General features: G+C 43.2%; 2 protein-coding genes across 6 annotated transcripts in view; one reads left to right on the top strand and one right to left on the bottom strand.

Moving 5' to 3' along the window:
- LOC105279879 (26S proteasome non-ATPase regulatory subunit 1) overlaps window positions 1-5895 on the top strand; it is a 39218-nt gene extending 33323 nt beyond the window's left edge. Inside the window, exons 11-14 of the mRNA XM_026970904.1 lie at window positions 1279-1613; window positions 2595-2947; window positions 4389-4737; window positions 5256-5895. Of these exons, the coding sequence (XP_026826705.1) occupies window positions 1279-1613; window positions 2595-2947; window positions 4389-4737; window positions 5256-5326 (1108 nt within the window). The 3' untranslated portion in view covers window positions 5327-5895. The remainder of the gene's footprint in view (window positions 1-1278; window positions 1614-2594; window positions 2948-4388; window positions 4738-5255) is intronic.
- The window catches only part of LOC105279876 (alpha-2A adrenergic receptor), a 41008-nt gene that overhangs the window by 11100 nt on the left and 8172 nt on the right, over window positions 1-21736 (bottom strand). For 4 of the 5 annotated variants that reach the window (XM_026970907.1, XM_026970906.1, XM_026970905.1 and 1 more), the window contains 2 exons: window positions 8928-9160; window positions 739-961 (listed from right to left, as the gene is read on the bottom strand). In XM_026970907.1, coding sequence (XP_026826708.1) covers window positions 739-961; window positions 8928-9160 — 456 coding nt within the window. The remainder of the gene's footprint in view (window positions 1-738; window positions 962-8927; window positions 9161-21736) is intronic. The other variant, XM_026970909.1, reaches the window with a different exon arrangement.

Genomic DNA, 21736 nt, shown 5'->3' with positions numbered 1-21736 from the left:
AAAACATTGCTCGGAAAATATTGCCGAGTATAGGAAAATTGCTCACTCGCAAGCAAGGAAAAGAAATAGGAAACTCTCGACAAGAATATAACGATGACCTTTTTATTGAGATTTCATTTATTTTCTCTAATCTTATTCAAATCTATAATATATTATTGTTAAAATAATTAAAGAAAAACTTGCTATAAACATGGAAAATTAATAAACAATTTAGAATGCAATATTAGCCTTTTTATTATTGTTTATTATTGTTATCGAATAAAAAAAGCAGGAAATTGGTAAAGGTAGTTTATAAAATAATTGGAGCATAGATGGAAGAAAAATATTTTTTAATCATCTCTGCATTTGTGTATTGCTTAAATAAAATTCTGAAAGATTCTAATTGCAAAACTTGGAGAACGAACAATTCGAAGAGTTAAAATTTTCGAAATATTTCATCGAGAAACTCATTATCGTATTTTTTAATCCACATACACACACACGCATCGCATTTTATAAACATATATATACATATATTGAAAAGAAAAATAGCAGATTTTAAATATACGCGTATATCTGGCATTTCCTACTGATATCTTTAAAATAAAGATGGATCGATTCAAACGAGCCGTGGATAGTAACGTAGGATTAAGGGATGAGGCATTCCGAGTGTTTAGATTACGGAGAGGATCGATCAATTTTGGGATCGTGGTTCCAATGGGGGTGAGCACAGGTTAGTGTACGTGACAATACACTGACCTGCTGCGGTGGCTGCACCCTGAGGTGCACCCAACCATCCTGATGACCAACCTGCTCTTGTCCCGCCGATGTTCTGCTGCTGCTCCGCTAGCAGCCTCACCGTTAACGCATACGTCAGCAACATGACCCCCAGCGGAATGTAGAAGCAGATTATGCTGCCGATTAATTTGTAGAGGGGATCGGGGATCTGGCAGGCCCCATCTACCAGTACAGAATCGTCCTCCTGAAACAAGACGGACAGCGAAATCTTTTAATTAATAACTCGATTATGCAACTAATCCGTAAATTAAATGACAAAGTATTAACATCAAACATATTTGTAAATATTTGTAAAAATAATATTCTTTGATGATACATTGACTACTCAATAATAATATTAATTATTTATTCCAATTATAATACTTCAATTATAATTGTTACTTAAAAGTATATTCTGTAAATGATATTTATAATTAAAATTAAGTGTAATGTGCTAGTCATGTAAGAGTCATGTAAGAGAGAGCTCAAGAATCAAGACGACGATTTTCTCGTATGTTCCAGGACTCCGGAGCAGTGTCCTAGCGTGGTATCTCTCTTAGCTGAAAGCTACAATCCTCATGTCAGGTACGGCGCAGCGATGGCTTTGGGCATCGCCTGCGCCGGTACCGGCCTGAAGGAAGCAATCGCGCTACTGGACCCGATGACAAACGATCCAGTGAACTTTGTCCGGCAGGGTGCATTGATCGCTTCGGCGATGATCTTGATCCAGCAGACAGAGTCCACGTGTGCCCGTGTCAAAGACTTCAGAGCATTATACGCTAAGGTTGTTGTGGACAAACACGAGGACGTGATGGCCAAATTCGGAGCGATCCTTGCGCAAGGGATCATCGACGCAGGTAAGTCCTTCCTTGCGTTTATGTACGTGCGAAACAATCGTTCGTAGATTGCTAGACATTCTATATTTTATTCATTTGTTCTACATTTTTCGTGATTTAAATTTCGTGATTTAAAATGGTCGTTGTAAAATGGAGAAAAAGAAAATGTGGGAGAAAAGCGCGTAAGATCTTTTATATTATATATATTGTTATATCTTTATTTTGTTGGTGGAAATCCATAATTTAATGCTTTTTTTTATATGGTTTTGTAGTAAATAATCAAATACATTTTTAGCCCATGGAAGATGAAATTCTGTCTCCATGGTATTTTTGATTCTTTGACATTTTATCTTACTTTATTGTGCATGCATAGGATTTTATCTTACTTCATTTTACATGCATAGGATCTGAAATCTTTAGATCTTACATTTGCGGATACTCAAATGCTTGCTTTTTCCGGATTTTGCATTTCCGCATTTTGAGATTTTGGAATGTAATATCTTTAGAATTGAAATCTCCATAGAGATTTAGCTACGTTCTTAGCTTTTCAAATCTTTGGAATATCATTTTCTTCTCTTAAAACTTCTCTTTTGTTTCTTGGATATTTAAAGCTGCATTTCCAGAATTGTATGTGTGTATTCACTTTTTAAACGGAATTTTCGATGTATAAAAAGCTTAACTTTTTAATATATTATAAATTTCTTCGCTTATAATTTTACGGATGTTTTGAATATGTGACTGAACTGTTTGAAATTACTATAATTAGTATTTAAGATGCACAGATATTTAGAACCTAACAATTTAAAACCTAACAATTTTCGAGCTTTTTAACATCCTAGATATTTCTCGAAGTTCTGAATCGTGCATGCTTTTAGAAATAAAAACTGTCGTTTTTTCCTGAAATTTTCCTGAAGATTTACTGCATTTGCTCGACCACAAAAGAGAAACAAGACTACGAGACTAGCGTTAGAATGACACAAGCGGTCTCTCGCGTTTCCTTAGGTGGTCGCAATGTGACCGTGTCCCTGCAATCACGAACGGGGCACACGAACATGTTGGCTGTGGTTGGTGCTCTGGTGTTCACCCAATACTGGTACTGGTTCCCTCTGGCGCATTGTCTGGCTCTGGCCTTCACGCCCACCTGCCTGATTGCCCTGAACGCCCAGCTGAAGATGCCCAAGCTGGAAATCAGGTCGAACGCTAGACCGAGCGTGTACGCATACCCCGCACCCCTCGAGGAGAAGAAACGGGAGGAGCGGGAAAAGGTCACAACGGCGGTCCTCAGCATCGCGGCTCGCGCCAGAAGACGCGAGTCCGAAAGGAAGGCCAGGGATTCGCATGAGAAGATGGAGGTGGTAAGTAGAAGAAATCGCAAGAAAATCCAAGTGCAAGCAAATTAAATGACATAATAGCGGGAATAATTGGGGGATTTCGAAAATATTCGATATGAACAATCTTCTCGATATAAAATAAGCTGAAGATTGTCTTTAAGAAATTTTGCAAGAAATTGTTTTTCTTGTGAAAATGGCTTTTGCTTCATTTATGATACACAAGGCTTCTCATTATTTCATTATTTGATGTCAAATCTAAATATTGACGTAATTTCTGTTTAATTTAATTGCATTAATATGTTTGCTTTTTCTTTCAAGTTTCTTTTTAACTGAAATTCTTTTTTTTCTGATATTATTCAGATATTAGAGTCCGTGAATTAAAATTCCGCTTATAATGAGGTAATCAAAGGATTTTTTATATCCTGTAATTTTTCAATCTTGTGGAATGTTAAATGCCCGTGAATGGAACTCGCGTACCACGAAATATCGATTAAGTTTCACATCGGCGAATAGCCGGTATGATATATAATATATATAGCTGGTATAATTGTTGAAATTTATCTGCTTTTATTTTGCGAAAATGCTTTAGAACAAGTTTACGTCGTAGCTTAGCAATTGCTGCATTGTTCGATATTTTTATATAGTCGTTGGGCAAAAATACATTTTTATTAGATTCCCCGCGAGAAAGGAATTATTCCCGCTCTTTCTTTATTGGCTGAATTGTTGTGGCTGTTCTTTTTTTTTATGTACGTGCTTGTCAGCAGCGAGTTTCGGTACGGATGTCTTGAGAATTTAATTTTGATATTAAGGAATGACGTTAAAGTAGTAGAGCGACTCGGTCAAATTCCTCGGCTGGGGGTTGTATCTTGCGGTGCGCGAAAAGTTCCACGCCCGTGGGAGTTTTAAGATCATTGAAGTTTCAGCAAAAATTTTTGAGATTTTATACTTTTCGACGCCTCATATTTTTGATGCTTTGAATTTTTGAGTTGTTGACCGTGCAAGTCCGTAAATTCTCAGTACCTTATACTGCCTCTTATTTGCTACATGGTTGTTTGAGAATGTTACGTGCTTGAATCCCCATGTATACCTTTGTCGCTGTGCACACATTTCGTCTTACATCTGTTCGCGTCGCGTGGTATGCGTTGCGGTAGCGGGTTCCCATCTCTCTTGAGTGCATTAGACCTCAAGTCGAACAAGATCCAATTCCGGCGAACAAGAATGGAATCCTTCAGCCTTCTCTCTCCCTCATCAAAGAACCGAATTCCTTCCCCAAACGTCAATAATCACCGGGGCTTCTGTGCTACCGCGGGATTTCACGATGAATACACGACGAATGCACGAAAAGGATATGGGCGGTAGCTTGCAATTACGTCGCACGTATGCGGTATTATGCACGCCAGTATCACAAATACCGGGATCTGCCAGTTGTGCAAAGAGGAGAAAACAAAGGATCCGCCTATTACAGGATCCGCCCGCGGAGACGAAGGAGCTGCACGAAGTGAAGGAGGCCGCATCGTCCTCGAAGGAAAAGGACGTGAACGACAAGAAGAAGGATGAGAAGGAGACGAAGGAACCAGCGAAGGAGAAAGTTGAAAAGAAGAGCGGTAAGGATGACGAGAAGGAAAAGAAAGAGCCCGAACCGGGCTTTGAAGTCCTCCAGAATCCCGCGCGAGTCCTGCGCCAACAATTAAAGGTCATCCAACTGGTGGAGGGCAGTAATTACGTTCCCGTCAAGGACATTCAGATTGGTGGCATCGTCATGGTCAAGCACATGCAAACCGATGCTGAAGAAGAACTCGTCGAGCCAGTCGCAGGTGAGTAATCGATCCTGAATTTTCTGATCAAAGCTCAAAGCTTTCTCAGTATTATTTAATTAAAATTACATATAGATGAAATGTTAATCAGCATTTGGAGAATTTAGTCGCGGAAATTGCACCATGAAGAGGAAACGTTAATTTTCCAACATTTGTTATATGTTATTTTCACGATATTTTATTAATAAAGTTAGAGAAAAATTAGTTGTAAATCAAGAAAACTCAGTTATTAACTACCTTACTCGCGCATTTATTAGCTTCCAGATTTACAAAGACTTTTCAAATAGAAAATTGTCAGTGTTATATATATATTTAATATCGTTAATCTTGTTCTCTTATTCTAATAAGAGAAAAGAAGATATTATAGGTTTCACTTATTTCACAATTTTATATTGTATTATTATACGTATAAAGTTGCGTTATATATCCCACCGGGCGGAGCAGCTTGATCCGTTTCTACTGGAGCGCCAAGTGCTTGCGTGAAGGGTGTGTGCCTGAGCACTTCCGGTTTGTTTCAGCTTTCGGGCCGAAACCAGAGGAAGAGAAGGAAGCTGAGCCACCCGAGCCCTTCGAGTATACCGAGGATTAAGGGCCGGAAACTCGCGCCGTTCTCCTCCGTCATCCCCACGTACGTCATCCGTCATCGCGATGGAGTTGCGATACCCTCGTCGTCACTTTCCGTTAATATCACACGCCTGTTTCTTCTTTTTTATTCGTCATGGTCGCGTCACTCCATGCGTGTCTAATCATCGTAATACTTTGCGAGCTGCGAATAAAGCTATTACGTCAGAGTTACTCGTGTTGTCAGTCGCTTACCCTGCTATCCTTTACTTTGATCAAACGAGAAATCGCGAAGGCAAGATTGCTTGCTATTTAATTATTAATTATTTACGGAACCATGAAGCGGAAGTATTTACGGCGTAACCTATGCGTATATGACGTAACGTTTTATTTCTTTCGGTTCCACGAGAATATCCTTGCATCATGTTTCTGTTAGCAAATATCCAATAAAAAAGAAAGATATTGGAATATCATGTTCCCGGAAGAGTACGTTAATTGCACGCACGATGATTGTAAATAAATCGATTACACAGCTTCCTTTCGTGTGTTTTGTTATTTCGTATAACTTATGTGATAATAAATTGCATTTTCATAAAACTAGCCCCGTAATTATTTCTATACTTCTATTTAAATTATTAATAAGAATTCTTGTCTTTTTTCAGACATGTTTCTTTAATGTTTGCTTATTTCTTTTTCAATCCAGTGAGTACTGCAAATCGTAATAAAACTATTTGAAAATTACATTTAATAACAAAACGTCGAAAATGACAAGAAATGTATTGCAAACGTATTTTAATCATTTATCCTATAATCCCTTGGAAGAAGATTAAATAAATAGAGTTTGCGAATTTAATTATTTACGAAGTTGTGCATGACGATATTTATGTGGACTTTATATTTATGAGAGAACACATCCGAATGAGTTCTCATTAAGAATAATTGCCTTTTTGTCAGGAACGATCCGCAACGCGACTTCAGAATGTCGCCGAAATGATTCTTATGGTGCCCGAAACTTGTAAATGGATTGCTCGTCGGCACTCTCGCGACTTGTAATTTCCTGTAAATCACTCAACAGTAAATTAAACTCGCGGAGACGGTCGTAATCATTCTTACGCGTCTATTTGAGCGCTTTATTCCGCGTGTGCCAGCAGGGAGGCCTCCCTCCCGCGCGAGACTACGCGTTCCATAATTCATCGTGTTTGTCGTTAAACTTTGACGCGGGTCGCTCTGCCGAGCCATGAATCTTCCTCGAAATACGTTTCCGCCTTCGGTCTTCGTCGTCCGTGACGGTCAGCTCGTATTCCGCTTCCGTGGCGGTCTCGAAATGATCGAGCGTGGGTCATGGAGCTCCTCTCGCCTGTTGACTGCAGGGATGAGGATGAACACCACGTCCCGTCATTGCAAGATTGCGCCCACGCGCGTGTACATCCTCTGCACGTGTTCCCGGGACGTGCGAATTCCATTCGACGTCAGTCGATAACACCATCGACGTGACGGCGTCGTGGGAACCGAGGGAAGCCCGCCGGAGATGTCACCGTGCTGTTTAATTTTCCACCTTGGGACTTAAGGCACTGAAGGAAATCGAGGATCTCGTGGATCCCCTGTCGAGAGATCGCGGATAAAAATACCTTCGGAGTGGAAAACGATCGGAGGTATTTCTTACCCTGCGACACGTGAAATCCCCGCGACGTGTTCGAGGGAAACTTCGAGGAATGAGAAATCCTTATTTACCGCAGGATTCAAGGACTTCCCACATTTGGCTGAAATGATTCAGATTACGGGGATGTAATTTAAGGAATATAATTTACGTTCAGATTATAAGAATAAAATCAAAGTGTTCCTGAATTGCGGAAAAGTTTCAGACCCCAAAGGCCAGAGGATTCAAAAACCTACGGCGCCAGGAAGATGACAGAAATGACAAAGTTGTCAAAGATTAACAATTGCAAGATGTTATAATCAACCTTTTCGTTCTTTATCTTGGAACATGGTAATGAAGTTCTACGTTCTTCAGTTTCTCCATCGACAGCTTTGCGTCACTAACGTGGTGGAAGCAACTGATCTTAGGAGAACACGAAGAGAGAAGAGAAGGTGCAGAGCCAGCAGGATAAAATGTGTCTGTTGTCCTGACACGTTGCGGGCAAATCACGCTTCACGCCTCGTTGGATGGAATTTTGAATGAGCGCACGAGCCGACGGTCGCGAGAAATTCGGATCAATACCCAAGTAAGGTAACGCGCTGGTAAGTGGTGCCATAAAGTTGCTGAAACTCGTCCGAGAAACTCGTCGATGCGCTGCTTCTCGGCTCGTCTTCCGCGCGCGCCAAGAAGCGAAAGTAGTTTGCGCATTTGCGCGAGCGGTGACTTGCGAGGCGGGCCCGGCCAGGCCGGGCTTTTACGATGATGCACACTTCCGGAGTAAGAAAATAACCTGTTAGACGTGTGTAAACGGCACGTTCCCGGTAAAAGCCGGTGCGCCGCGCCGACATTTTCCACCGAATTTGATGTCGACGCGTGTAATTACTTCGCTGTTGCGTCGCGCCGGGAAGGCGCGCCGTTTTTACTTCCTCCTGCGCTCGACTTAAACGCTGCAACGTTCTCTCGCTTATGCGAAGAGCAAGAATAAAGGAAACACACGGCAAGAAAAAAAGAAATGGAACAAAGAGGAGTAAAGAGGAAAATGGGAAAAGTCCTGCGCGCTGTAAATTTTCATATTCCCGTGGAACAAAAATGAATTAAAAAAGATAAAAAAACTGCGCGGTATTTAATTACTTTCATTAAAATGTATAAACTGCTGTCCATTGTGCGTCCTCGGAATTTGGACGGTAATAGTTAACGCGATTTTTGGGACGATCGTGGCGTAAACGCTGCATCGCGCCGGTTGAAGGGTCGGTCGGGAATTTACGAGCGGATGCACGCTATAACAACCGTTTTATAATATAGCGTCGCTTCATTTCCCACGTTAATTTCACGCGCACGCAGAAAATATTGCTCTTCGTTTCGCACGAGGCCGCCGATGAAAAACGGTACGTTGCCGCGAGATGCAGTCTCGTATAAATCCGTCTGCCCGCGTCGAATGATCGACGAGCGGCCCTTCCCGCGAGCGGCGATATACTTTCCCTTAGAAGGAATCTCGTGAACGGAACCACGCAATCCTTTGATTATTACGGGAAATCGAGAAAGATGTCCGTTCAGCAGAATCGTTCAGAATACAGGAAAATGATTGCAGTTACGATTCAGCGCTGCTGCAAAATTCATTATATATTTGTGTAATGTACAAATGTATATTTTACGGAATTCTGACACGCAATTATTATATAAATCAGATCCATGTACTCTAGAGAGGAAAATATACAAGAGAAAATATGCAAGAGAGATTTATGTTGGTTGTGAATAAAGAGAAAATGGAAGAGTGGTTAACTTGTCTGATTAATAACTGTCTTTATCTACTTGGTTGATATTCATTTCTAAAGATGTAATCGTAGAGTTAAACAGAAGAGATCGAAATGTGATTAAATGAGGAAAAGACAGCGGAAGGAGAGAGAATTTGATTTAATTAAATTTTTCCAGAATTCGATTTAATTAAAAGATAAAACATTGAAGAAACTACAGTCGCGATCGAGAAAGTGCCCACCTTCGAATACATTAGGCTCAGGGGCAGGCTGATCGTGATGCTGAGGAACCACACGAAGCTGATCTTCAGCGTGACCCTCTTCTTAGTCTTGTTACGACCAAACTTCATGGGGTACCGCAGACTCAGGTAACGGTCCACGCTTATGGTGCACAGGTGCATTATGCTCGCGGTGCAGAACAGCACATCCAGGCAGATCCAGGCGAGGCAATAAACTGGCGGCAGCGGGAAGTATCCTGCAAAATGAAACGGAGAATGAATCATTGGCCCGTATTCCTCCCCGTAACGTGGCTAATTAAATCCTAACTCAATTAGCGACGTCTTGGCAGTTCTCGCCGGCAGATACATTTTAATTATCCCGAACATTCCGCGTGTGCAGCGTTTCATTTGCGTATGGCGCACAGATACTTTCCACGTTGCACGAATTTCAATGGGCTTCGATTGAGAGCGATATCATTACGTAATTGATATAATAATTAAAATTATAATATTGCAATTTATTTTTGCTGACTCGCGGCCGCGTCGCACCGCGTTATCTCTCAGTAATAAAGTTTTATAATGCTTGCAGATGCACGTGGCGTTCCTTTCTCCTGTTCCTTTTTTGTCATTAATTATTATATTCTGTTGTATACCTTACATTATTATATTGGACATATGGGAGTGGAATTATTATTATTATTCATCACGGGGAATGTTGAGAAATCATCATCACTACCTCTGGCTTCTCAGTAGGATGTAATATCGAGGTGACATTGATACGCCGGTTTGCCAGCATGTACGATAACGATAGACAAGCAATTTGCATGCGTAGTTTGTTAAGTAAACTTTATAAAGGACGCGGCAATTTTCCTTTAATCTTCGCTAGATTGCATTCGGGGCCCATTCGATATTAAATTTTCAGTTTGTCTCTCTCTCTCTTTCTCTTCCCCTTTCTCTCTCATCGTCTCACCGATGATGATACGCAGAAATGATGTAATATTAACGCAAATAGAAAACTGTTACCATACGAGATTGATGCTACAGCGATTTTATCCGGCTTCCCTGCATTCATTTTTTTACGACCTTTAAACTTTGTTTAATAATTAATCTGCTGTAGCTGTTATTCGAGTCTCGCCTGCTCTCTCGCGTCCTTTTTTTAATTATTCATTTTTCGCAAGCTGCCAAAGGCCGTAATTGATACGCCCACTCTTCATTAATAAATGTTTTACGTATAACGAACCGGGATCGGGTGTAAAAACTTTAATTCGTCAAGCAACTACCGGCTGCGAAACTTTCTCGGCACCGAAAGGTTATCCGTTAATTGTTCTGTACGCGCGTAATTAATAAGCAATAAATGTGCCCTGTACCTCTCCCTCTCTCCCCGTTGTAATTTTCTCCGGTGCGCATTCTTTTCGCGCGAAACGCCTTCGTGGAACTTGAAAACCGTCCGATTCGTATCCGAAGCATCTCGACGGTCCTCGAACACGTCGATCGAGTTAAATAAGGAGGTCGAAGGAAAACTGTCCGGAGGGTCAAGAGTCACCATTAACTCCGTACGAGCAGTTAATGTTTAATCGAGAGCTGCTCTCTTTATGGCGGCGCTCCAAATTGCTTGGAATCTCGCGCGGGGTGTACGCGAGACGGTGCACCCGTTCGCAAAGAGTAGCCCGAGGGGGGTTGACGCGGGAACATCAAGAGCGCAGCTTCTGAAACGCGGGGAACGACGGGCGGTTAATGCATACACGAAGGAGCAAGGAATTAACATAACTCCGCGTGTCGAACGACGTTACCGTCTTGCGCCTCTCCTTTCTCGTCCCTCCACCCGCCGAAGCTGCATATTCATGTACCGCCATCGGATTATCCCCCGTGTATTCCGACGATCCAGTATTTCGTTGTTATTAATGCACCCGCCGCCGTGCGCTCGCCGATTTTAGCCGTCGCTCAGCAAAACCGTCACTCGTCCCCGGAGATTCGCGCACGTAGGCGCGTCGTTTATTCCAGAGAAGGAAAGATTCGCTTGTAAATTGTGCGCCAATGTAAACATTGCGTGTGTGCGCGCGCGAGGGTGCGAATACTTGATTATCGATACGCGATACATACCTCGCAACGCAAGCGACAATTTTTATTTTTATTTCGAGGAACGCGAAGGGAAAAAGAATTGCACGAGAATGTTAGTGGCCAATATTTGTACAATGCGCTAAAAATGGAAAGTGACACGTTATGCATTATTTGTTGTAGGTGTGGTGATATTAGTGGGGGGCGGATATAAATAAAACGAAATTATATTCATGTAAAATAATATTGTAGAATTTTGTGTCAAAAAACGGAGTACCAGTTGCGGTTCTCCGAACTATGTGCGCTTTGTATTAGAATCTTGTAGCTGAATGCTTGGAGCGACGAAAAAAATGAGTCGCCACAAAAAATTGCGCTGTAAAGAGTTAAGTATCCAGAATAGGTACACGGGAGAAACTGGTTTCGCAAAGTTTCCAGCATAAGCAGCGCGCTGCTTTCGCGGAATAAAATTGCAGAACAAACGAGCGGTTTATTTCCGCCTGGGTCACTGGAAGAGATGTATCTACAATTAGGATTCTCCTTTTTTTCTGCAAGCTTAAAACGAAAACTAACGAACCGCCGTTTTACTTTCATTAACGTCGCGCGATAGACGTTCTCAAATTTTACACTTGCAAAGTTTAATTTGCTAGAGAGGCTCTTTACACTCTCTCTCTCTCTCTCAGTTATGTAAAATTAAAATTACACAAACAAAAATCGTGCAAAAAAATTATATCAATTAACTTATAACAATGACGTATCAAAACTTTTGTTTTCTCTAGTACTTAATTGAACCGAATTTTGAGTAATTAAAATTTATTTTTGCGTAATTCCATGTAACGCGTTACTTTTATTGTGTCACGTAAATTAAATACAAGCATTTTTACATTTTTCTAACACCCACTGAAATATTTCGCGCGATGATGTACGCGCTAAAATTATTTCAACTTTAAAATCGCTACGCCATATTTCTATTTTTTTGCATTTATCAAATACATTCATCCATTTATCAAATACATTCACCGTCATGACGGTCACTGTTGACCGACACGCAATAAGCGTGTCAAGACACGTGAAAAACATTACAACACTTTAATAACTTGCAATTACTTATACTTGCAAGATAATGACCGTTTTACAAAACTAGAAAAGAATAACACGTACAAAAGCAAAGTGCTCTTGTATAAACAACGTAAAGTTTTGAAATTAAAATTATGGAAACGAGATTATGTGGACATATTACGGCGAAGCTTAATAATCCGGTTGCCGTGAACGGAAAGTCAGCTGAATTACGGTTGACGGCAAACGTGTCAAGTTAATCGCAACGGTGCAACGTTTGTATGCACGGTCGCAGTCGTATATCGACTTCTGCCCGCTGGAGATACGACTGGAAGGATTCGCAGATTGCTCGGAGCAATCTCGCGAAAGCCGCAAACATAAGCCGGCGGACTTTTCGCGAAAACTCGCGGCGCATCGAACTGTCGTATATTCCGAAAGCAAGCTTTCATAAAGTTATGCGAAACGCGCCGGCCGAGTTTCACCGTTTGACACAGCATGTTGAGCTCCCATTTGCAATCTCATTGGTCCTTGCTCGCGTCGCTGCATTATTAAGATGAGACCGAGAAAAGTTCCACTGTTAGCAGCGATAAGCTAATTACGGCAGGTCCGACGTGCTTTTCGCGTCCAATTTACTCGTCTTCCGTTGTCTGTCCCGCACTGCTCCAGGAATTTAATCTTTTAACTGCCAATCAGCTCCACCTCGCCCGATGAATTTTTCTGCGTGATGCGCCTCTATGAAAATAAACTATTTTGCGCGCCATATTAATTTTGCTTGTAGATTAATTGGAAAAAATTGTTTGTCAATTCTGAGAATTATTGAAAGGATGATATTTGGGTATAGTAATATTAATAATAAATGTTCTCTCAGACTTTTGTTGAAATGAATTGTGAAATTGAACTGAATTGTATAAAAGTATTTACATTAGCCGCGTAAGTATAAATATTTATATAGAGATTAATATTAATTACTCTTTTCCTCTTGACTATTATTATTTCATGATTTAACTGAGAATAATCAAGATTGAATGAGTTCATCTAATTTTCTACGCTCGAAATTAATCAAGCCCGTTTCGTTATTCGAGAGCTATTCCGAGAAAGGAATCTGTGTTTCAAGTATCGATACATCCTTTGAATTCCCTAATAAGAGAAATAATGCACCCCCGTGTTCTCTTGCAACATTCGGACGTTAATTCATTCGCGAATTATTCGCTCGATTCGACGCGGATGCGAACTGTTTCACCGAGATAATCTCAATCGCAATATTGACGTTTTCCTAATAGAAGGCCAATTCGAGAATTAAATTTCGACGAAACCCGATAATTGCGCAGGCGGCGATCGAAAATCGATATCGCCTTTCTGTCGCCGTCTGTATTTCCCTTTAATGTCGCTTTGGCAGCCGTGTCAATTTGACACTCTTCGGGCTGCGAATTTACTCCACCACTCCTATTGTCGATCATGCCGCCATTGCACGCTCCAATCATTTCTCCCGACCCGGCGAGGCAGTATCCCGTAGCGTGGAGTTTCGGGAGGAATCCGTGGATTTAACAATGCGGGGATTACGATAAGAGAACAGCCAAGAGTAATAGGATCTCGAACTGAAAGGAAAAATCCAATCTATGCGTCCGTAAATGTGTACAGGGTGTCTCAATCTCGCTGGCCAGTTTCCGCTCATGAGAATTGCACGAGGAACCGCGCGATTAATTAACACGTCTAATTAATTATTGGCTCGCTGATTATTGATCGGAACTATTGCTCGAAAATGTGATTACCAAAGCATTAATTATTAAGATCGCTAAAATACGTTTCCTGAAAGCTCCGCCACTGATTACTAATCTGCCGACGTGCGTCTCCTCAGCTTTGAAACTTTCCCTTTGGTGATTTTACGATCTCCCGGACATTTCTTAGTTGATCCGCGAATGAAACCGCCCCGAAGACGAGAGGCGAGAAACGGACTGTGGTTTCTCGAGTTGCGCCCCAGAAATTTGAATGTATCCTCGGCGAGTGGTAGCCCGCACATTTCGGGACACCCCGTACATCCGCGCCCGCGTTTCAATCCGCATGATGGAAGATAGAAATCGATTCGCGTGCTCAAAGTGGAACGGGTGAAACGAGAGTTTAATTTGAAGGATCGCGGGGGCACGAGATACTACTACCCCGTGGGCACGCGCCCCTAGGAGGTCGCGCGAGCGTCGCGACCCGTCGGTATCGGTGTAACGACAGCGCGGGGGATGATTCGGGGGTGCTGAATCGTAACACTCGACGTAGATGGAAAAACACGCTCGCTCCTCTATCGATTGCCGTCTCTCTACCTGGCGCACTTTTATGGGTTTCCATGCCTGTGCGCGTCCCCACGTGCATATGTGTGTATGCGTCTTTATTTGCATGTATGCACGCGCATTTTGTACCGCGTTCATTCTGTTGAATATCTACGGACAGCCACGCTCGCCACGCGGCTGCTGACCCGCGGGATATTTGTCCGGACCGGTCCGGGACACGTTATCCCCAGTCCGTGGGTCCGGCCGGCCAGCCGACCGAGCTGCCGGCGTCATAAATCACCGACCACTTTGTTCCGTCGAGCGCGAGAATATCGTGCCAGGTGGCACGGCCACGTGGAAGATACTCCTTTTCTCTTTTTTTTTCTCCCGTTTAACCCTTTTTTCGTCTCCTTCTCTCTCTCTTTTTCTCTCTTTCTTTTCTCTACATTTCCTCTTTTTTGTGCGCCACCGCCCGCCACTCGCAATTAACCCTCTTCTGGAGAGTTTATTATTCAGCGAAATAGCGACTCTCGCGACAAACGTCGCGTGTCGCGTCGCGAATCTGACGACCGGGTGGAAGGCGCGAGAGGGAAACGATGGAGGGACGAGACGAAACTCGAATATTAGTCATATTCGGGTCGTCGCACACGTCGAGTGATAAACGCGAGCGGCGAAATCAAGATCGAAAGACTGTCCCCGCGACGTCGGGAAAAGTAATAACCGGAAGTCATGCGGGAAGATCTCGGAATGGTTTTCGTCGGGAATCGCGCGCGCGAGAAGCGTAACGCGAGCAATCCTTTATTGCTTCCGACAAACTTCTATCGCTCAGGCGGAAGCGGGAGGATGGCGAAAAGGGTTGGATATTGTAACTGAATGAATATACGGACGGGGTAAACGCGGGGATAAACGGTGCGCCTTTATAAAATGGCACGCGCACGCATTGATCCGCGAGGCGTTCGGCGCTCACGAGCGAGGATACGGATGTCCGAAGCGATCAAACTTCCGGATGACGAGCAGAGCCCGAAACGCGTCTTGTCCCTCAGAATAAACGTTACGATCGCACCCTTTTACGGGATAATCGCGCGGCAAAATTCCCCACCCCCGCAGAGGACGGTCGAAACTAGCAACCCTCAAATCAATCACCGCTTTCACGAAACGTTTTGGAATGACCCCTCGGGTCGAAAAAGAGGAAAACGGAAGGATAAGTCAGAAACGCGTGGGAGTGAAGAAGGATTCAGGGAAAAAACTCCTGCCGACTCTTTTCAGGATTCTCGAGAAGAGACTTTTTCCCTCGAAACTTTTGAGATCTTTTAGAATTCTTGGAAATCTGCGATATTTGAGCTTTCAGTATTAGCATTCAGCAGTTTGAGTTTAGTTTGCAATAGTCTCAAGATTCAAAATTCTGCTATTTCGATTTCTGAGAATAGGATTCTCAAACCGGTCAATCGAGTTGATGTTTTTACTCAGACTGAACGTTCGGGATTCCGGAATTTGAAATTTTTGATTTCGAAGAGTTTGAAATAATTATATTGACATGAATTTATAGTATAGAAATAGACTATAATTTTATAATGCTATATTTAGACATTTCAATCAGACAGGACTGCACTGTTTAATTAAGAATAGTCTATTATGTATTTTATTCCTATCAAAGTTTCCGAGTTATTTCTGATATTTTGAAAAATAACTTACAGACAAGTTTCTTCTTTTCGTGTTTTTCTATAATCTATTTAATACAACATTTTTTAAAAAGTTTGATTATATTCCTTGCTTTATTTTCCACGTTAATTTTATTTTCAGTCTTAATTGCATTTCCAGTTACGCTTTTTAAATTTTTTGTTTTGTCTCTTGATTCTGATTCGATTTGATTTTTGTTTTGTCATCCGATATATTTCAACATATTAAGTATTCGATGTACTGCAGCGTCGCGTATTTTATTTATTGTATTACATGTAAACTCCATCCACAACTCCGTCACTCATGCGTGGCACTTGAAACAGTCGTAACTTCCCACGGGCACATTATCTTGAAAAACGACTCAACAAAAAGTTGCTCAGTTTGATATGAAATATACGATTATGCATTCCACATGCCACCTGTTTCCATTTAAATTTTTGAAGGTGACCTTCAACCCACCGCTCAAGTCTCGACCGATTACCATATAGGGAATAAAAGAGCCCTTTTATGCTGAGTGAAACGCAGTAACGATCGAGTTTCTACCTCTCGCAGTATCTTTCGAAATATTGCTCTGAAAAATTGCAAACATTCCGTGAAAATTGAAGTGCACTTTTGCAAGACAGTCACGTCACTCTGACACGACAGGCAGGTAATGTTCTACGCGGACGTCCATCTCGAAAGAGTATCAGGAAACTTTCGTGATACGAGACGATTCGTATGCAACGACGTGATAGTTTCGCTGCTCCCAGCTGATAACGGGATATATAATATTAGTTAAACTTTCGTTGTGGGACTTGATATTGACTTTTCGAGTACGGCGCGCCGCAACGAAATTACAATTCCGCTCCGATATTAGCAGTCTCCTCACTTCGAAAACCCGTCGAGAAAAGACGGGCTTCCTTTCCGACCGTCCACGCATTCTGAGCCTTTGTATGCGCGTAAAGGTAAAGATCAATACTAGAATAAGCAAATAAATTTTACCGTCGAGAGAACCTGGCTTTTCGTACGTAAATCTCGTGAAATATGAGGCACGTGTATACATGGCGATTTTCGAGGAAGTCGTCAAGCTTATGTTAGATGTATCTTATTTATTGATTCTGGATAAATTTCTCCTCGCCGATCGCATAAACGCAATTCTACTCCTGTTTCATACTGGAAATACTCGTAATTAAAGCAACGAATTTAAATTTTCGAGATCAAAGTTAGCTCGCGGAGTAAAGAGCTCCGTTGCACTTTCGTTTGTTTCTATTTTCATCAGCCGAAACACAAAGTTCCGTTTGCCGCGGATGGAAAAACCGATGCTGGATTCATCAGATAATACTCTGTGAGAGATTTCAGCTTTCCGAAGGGACGGTTGGTCCTTGAAGCTCGTCGAGATGCAAGAAGAGGTGGATATTTGCAGACAGAAATTCCGTCAGCGACTTGGAATCTCGCGGAATTGTGTCGATGATTGTGCAACGCTCGGGCGATGTATTGACACGTCCTGGACCGTGCTCTTCCTTTTTCTTTTCCCGTTTTTCTGATAGATTCGGGAGATCGCGCGATGGAAATAGCTCGTCGCGAAGTACGGAAATTTCTATTCAGTGTTCCCTTTATTTCCCATTTCTCCTCGCCATTTGTTTCGCAAGTTTCTTGCCCGCGGGAGCGCGGATAACTTGAGAACACGAAGTGCGATAAACTTCTGCGGTTGAATCAAAAGCCGCGGCGGGATAAAAAATTCAGCAAACTGAGAATTCGCGATTCGGAAAGTCACATTCGTTCACGGCGTCCCACGAAATTCGCACGATCGGAGATTCCACGGGCTAAATATTATATTCGGGCGGACGAGAGATAGAGAGAACGTCGAAAATTCGTTCGAAGGGTAGAAGCGTTTTATAGCATCGTAAATTTGAAAAGTCTTCAAATCGAGCTACAGTTACGAGAACGTCGGAAGTTTCCGTTTTCATCTGAGCAAGATCAAAGGTTTCAACAATTTTAATATATGTATAAGCGCGAGATCCTCGAGATAGATTGAAGAATTTAAATTTATGGATGGGAAAGGAGTCGCGCGAACGGGAATAAAGAATGCCGAGTATTAAAAGAACGTGTCTGCCGAGACACAAATACAAGAATAACGCGCGAATTCGATTTTGCAGGCTCGTAGCGCGAGCGTTATTAGAGCCGTATCGCGTTGCTTTTGCATCACGTTCCATCACTTTTGAGTGCTTAATATGGCCGCCATCGCGCCATTAAGCATATCGATGCGGCCTTTGCGCCGCTGCAAATTTCGATTAACCGATGGCTTCGCCGATGCGATGCATAATAACAAACGACTCGCTATTCACGCGTAGTAGCTTGCCAACATCGACGGGGATTCATGTCCGCCATAATTAATTTATCAGAGGGGAATTCGTCTTGCGGAGGACTCCCTCGATTTTTAGCACCGATGATTCTTCCCCATCTTCGACACTAGCTAAAATTTATTCGAAGATCACAGCTTCAAGACTTTTATAACGTCTATATGACAGAATGAAAAATGTCCAAATTTCTGACTTGTAAATTTAGCAATGAAACACAATGGATCCCCAGAAATGTGAAGGGTCAAAGTAACGCGCTGTTAGCATTCAAGGAGCTATTTCAAGAACCCTTCGAAACTATTGAAAATATATTTCAGTAAAAAATATTCCCTGTGTAAACTTTGTCTCAGCAACAGATATCTCATTTCCGTGTTTTGCTAAAAAGAAAAACGGCGTGAAATTATCGTTAGGAGGTGAACGAGGTGTTTCGAGGCGAACTATTATCCTCCACAGCGTTGGGGCGACTTGGAGTCACGCGGCCAGATTTATTAATCGCTGACGTGAGGGAAAGCGACGGTCAGTGACATGACAGCGTGCCGATATCGAGTCATTAATAATCCCTTTCCTTTAATGGCGTCCTTCGGCAATCCCGCTCGCACAAAGGAGCGAGCAATAATGAACTTTTTCACAGCGCACGGCATAATTTATAGGTTGCCGTTCTCACGATCTCTCTGACGGAGTTCTGAGCTTTCGATTCTTTATTTATCTCAGCGCGGATCTCCAGGATATTCGTTTACGCCTCCGCGAGCCGAGTGATTATTAATGTGATCTCGATTTATCGTCTTCTCTAACCCGCGTCCCCGTTAATACCGGAGTTTACACGTCACTTTCGCATCGCAAACCGACGGATTTAATAACTGTAATGCACGTCGCGGGACTTTAATCACGTACGTACGTACCGTGTGTGTAGCTCGCGGTAACGAAATCTCTCGATCCGCAGGACGGATAATGCGCTCGCTCGCTGACGTAATCCAAGAATTAAGTAATTTTTGTCCGTGACGCGTCATAATTATTTGATTACGACGTACGCACGCGTAATCCGCGGCGCAAGCACGGATCCGCGGAGAAATAAAAAGTCAATGGCAAACAAATGATCTAATTACGCGCGCACACGCGCGCTTACATGCAATTAAAACGTCGGATTTGCGACCGTCACGACGCGAAGCAGTTTACCCTTTCTCATAATTTCATCTACGATGAAACTCTCCAAATGCAACGGTGGACCCGCGCGCGCAAATTTCCCAATTTTCCCTGTGAGTTCACTGGAATTTGAAAAAATCGCGAACGTTTCGCAAAAAAGAGAAAAAAAGAAGAAAAAAGAAATAAACCGACAGACACAACCCCGCCAAAAGAGTCGCTTTGACGCGTGATGCGCGTTGATACGTGATTATTAGAGCGTATCTGCTTTGCGCGAACGCACCATAAAGTTGAAACTTCCAACATGTGGCGTTTTGTGCTCGACGGATGGCCTGTAACACAGGCTGGAGCGCAGGCGAGGGGGGCAGGAAACACGAATGTAAAACCGGCGGCAATCGTCGGCGACAAACCCGTCGCGTTTATCGCGAACGCGCGACTTCATCCCCCTCGGCGGTGGTTTTCCCAGCCCCGAATGCGACGCGCGGCCGTAATGCGACGTAATTCCGCGTGCGCGCTCGCTCGCAACCTCCTACAAGCGAGCGTCGGGAGCGTTATTGCGACAGTAACGACAGAAAACGAGCGGGCAGGGATTAACGATCGGTTGCACTTGTACCGAGTCGGGATGACGTATGGCTCGCACCGGCGGCGAGCTGTAAGTCGGCCAGAAGTAGCGGAGAGTAAATGGGGGTTGCATGTCACTTGTCGGGGGTGGGTGCTGCCGTCCCACCGCGGCATTATTCACGCGAGTCCCTCTCTTCGATAAATACACCGTCGAGACTCTCGCGGCGTCTCGTAAATGCGGTTCCGCGCGAGAGTGCCGTTTGCACCCCCCGATTTTCGCCCATTTCGCCCATTTCCCTCGTCCGCCCTTCTTCCTCGCGAGAACAGGTGATTTCAGTGTATTTTTCCACAGAAACCGATAGCGATTCCATCCCGATACTTAGTGAGTGCCGTGGCTGAACAAATTCCAAGAGGCATTCGTGAGCGGAAGGGACCAAAAGAAGAATTTTTCTCGAGATTGTGTCATTGCAAATCACCGTACGTGTAGTTTTGATAAAAATATAAATTTCAGCTTTTCGGCTTTGGAAAACTTCAAGTATCCAAAACCGAGAAGAGAGCAACTGTGCCAAAAAATCCGATGAGACTACTCTCGACATACGTTTGCGTTTCGTTTTAAAAATATAATCGCAATGTAAATTGCAGCGGTTTCACTTCTGAATGAATTTCGTCGGATTAATCGGCTCAATCCACGTGACGCGGTTCCCTGGAACCCTTCGCGGCTCACATTGCCTCGATTATAAATCGATCGTTCACGCGAATCGGAACGCGAGCAGCAGAGAGTCGCGCGAAGACATTTAGTAGCCGAGATAATGAGCTTTCGGTACGTTATCAAGGACTCATAGAGAAGAGCAAGTTTCCGTTATCGGCTGCGGAATCCGGGACTCGAGAAGGAGATTGTAGGCGTTCGGGTATCCGAGGCGATAAGCTTCCCCAGGAACTATGCGTTGCAGCAGCGGCAGGAGCATCCTCGAGCTTTTTTGTTTGCCGGAATGTCGGAAGTTGAAGTTTGTCGAAGCGCGAGGATCCGAAACAGTTAATTAAATCCAGGCGCTTACGCGCGCTCGGCGCAGAGTTCGCTCGCGTGCACGGGCGCCAGTTAAGTCATTATAATACAAATCATTATCGGTAATCGCGCAAACGTTCGTTTACTTTGCGCCCCTTTTCGCAATCGCGATCGCCGTGCTCCTCTGTTTTTATTTCGCGAAAGTACTTCCACGGTGAAAGTCGCGGTAGCAGACTACTTGCCCGCTCACTTCGCTGAAACTTTTCCTTTATTATTTTACTCGAACTTCTCGCTTGTTATCGCGGAGGCCAATTTCCTAAGCATGAGTCTTTTATTGACAAAAGATGAATGATAATTAATCGCGCGAGATCACACGTGATATCTTCTGCAAGAAGAGGGAAAAGGAGAACGGATACATTTTTTGTTCTCCAGTTTTGATCGATTAATTCTTTCCGGTGCACGCGTGCTGTGTTTTCTCGGAAAACTGTTGATGCAAGACCGCAAGGTCCTTCGTGTGAACGGTGGATGAATATCCGCGATAACCGCAAAGGGACTGCCCGATCGAATCCTATCCGAATCGCTCGAGAGCGTCCCGATTAAAAATCGAAACTGCTCTAGTTTATCTAGTGCGCCGTCCTGCCTCAAAGAGTTAAATCCGTGTGAATTTTCGCCCGGGGTATGCAAAACAGGGGGCTGCGAGGGGCTGCGGACGGGGATGCTCGGGGGAGAGTAAATTGGCGCTATCGATCTGGCATA

This window comes from Ooceraea biroi, chromosome 7 (genome assembly GCF_003672135.1).
Source record: "Ooceraea biroi isolate clonal line C1 chromosome 7, Obir_v5.4, whole genome shotgun sequence".
Classification (NCBI taxonomy): Eukaryota; Metazoa; Arthropoda; class Insecta; order Hymenoptera; family Formicidae; genus Ooceraea; species Ooceraea biroi.
The sequence above is the reverse complement of the archived record's forward strand: the minus strand, read 5'-3'. Positions and strand labels throughout refer to the sequence as shown.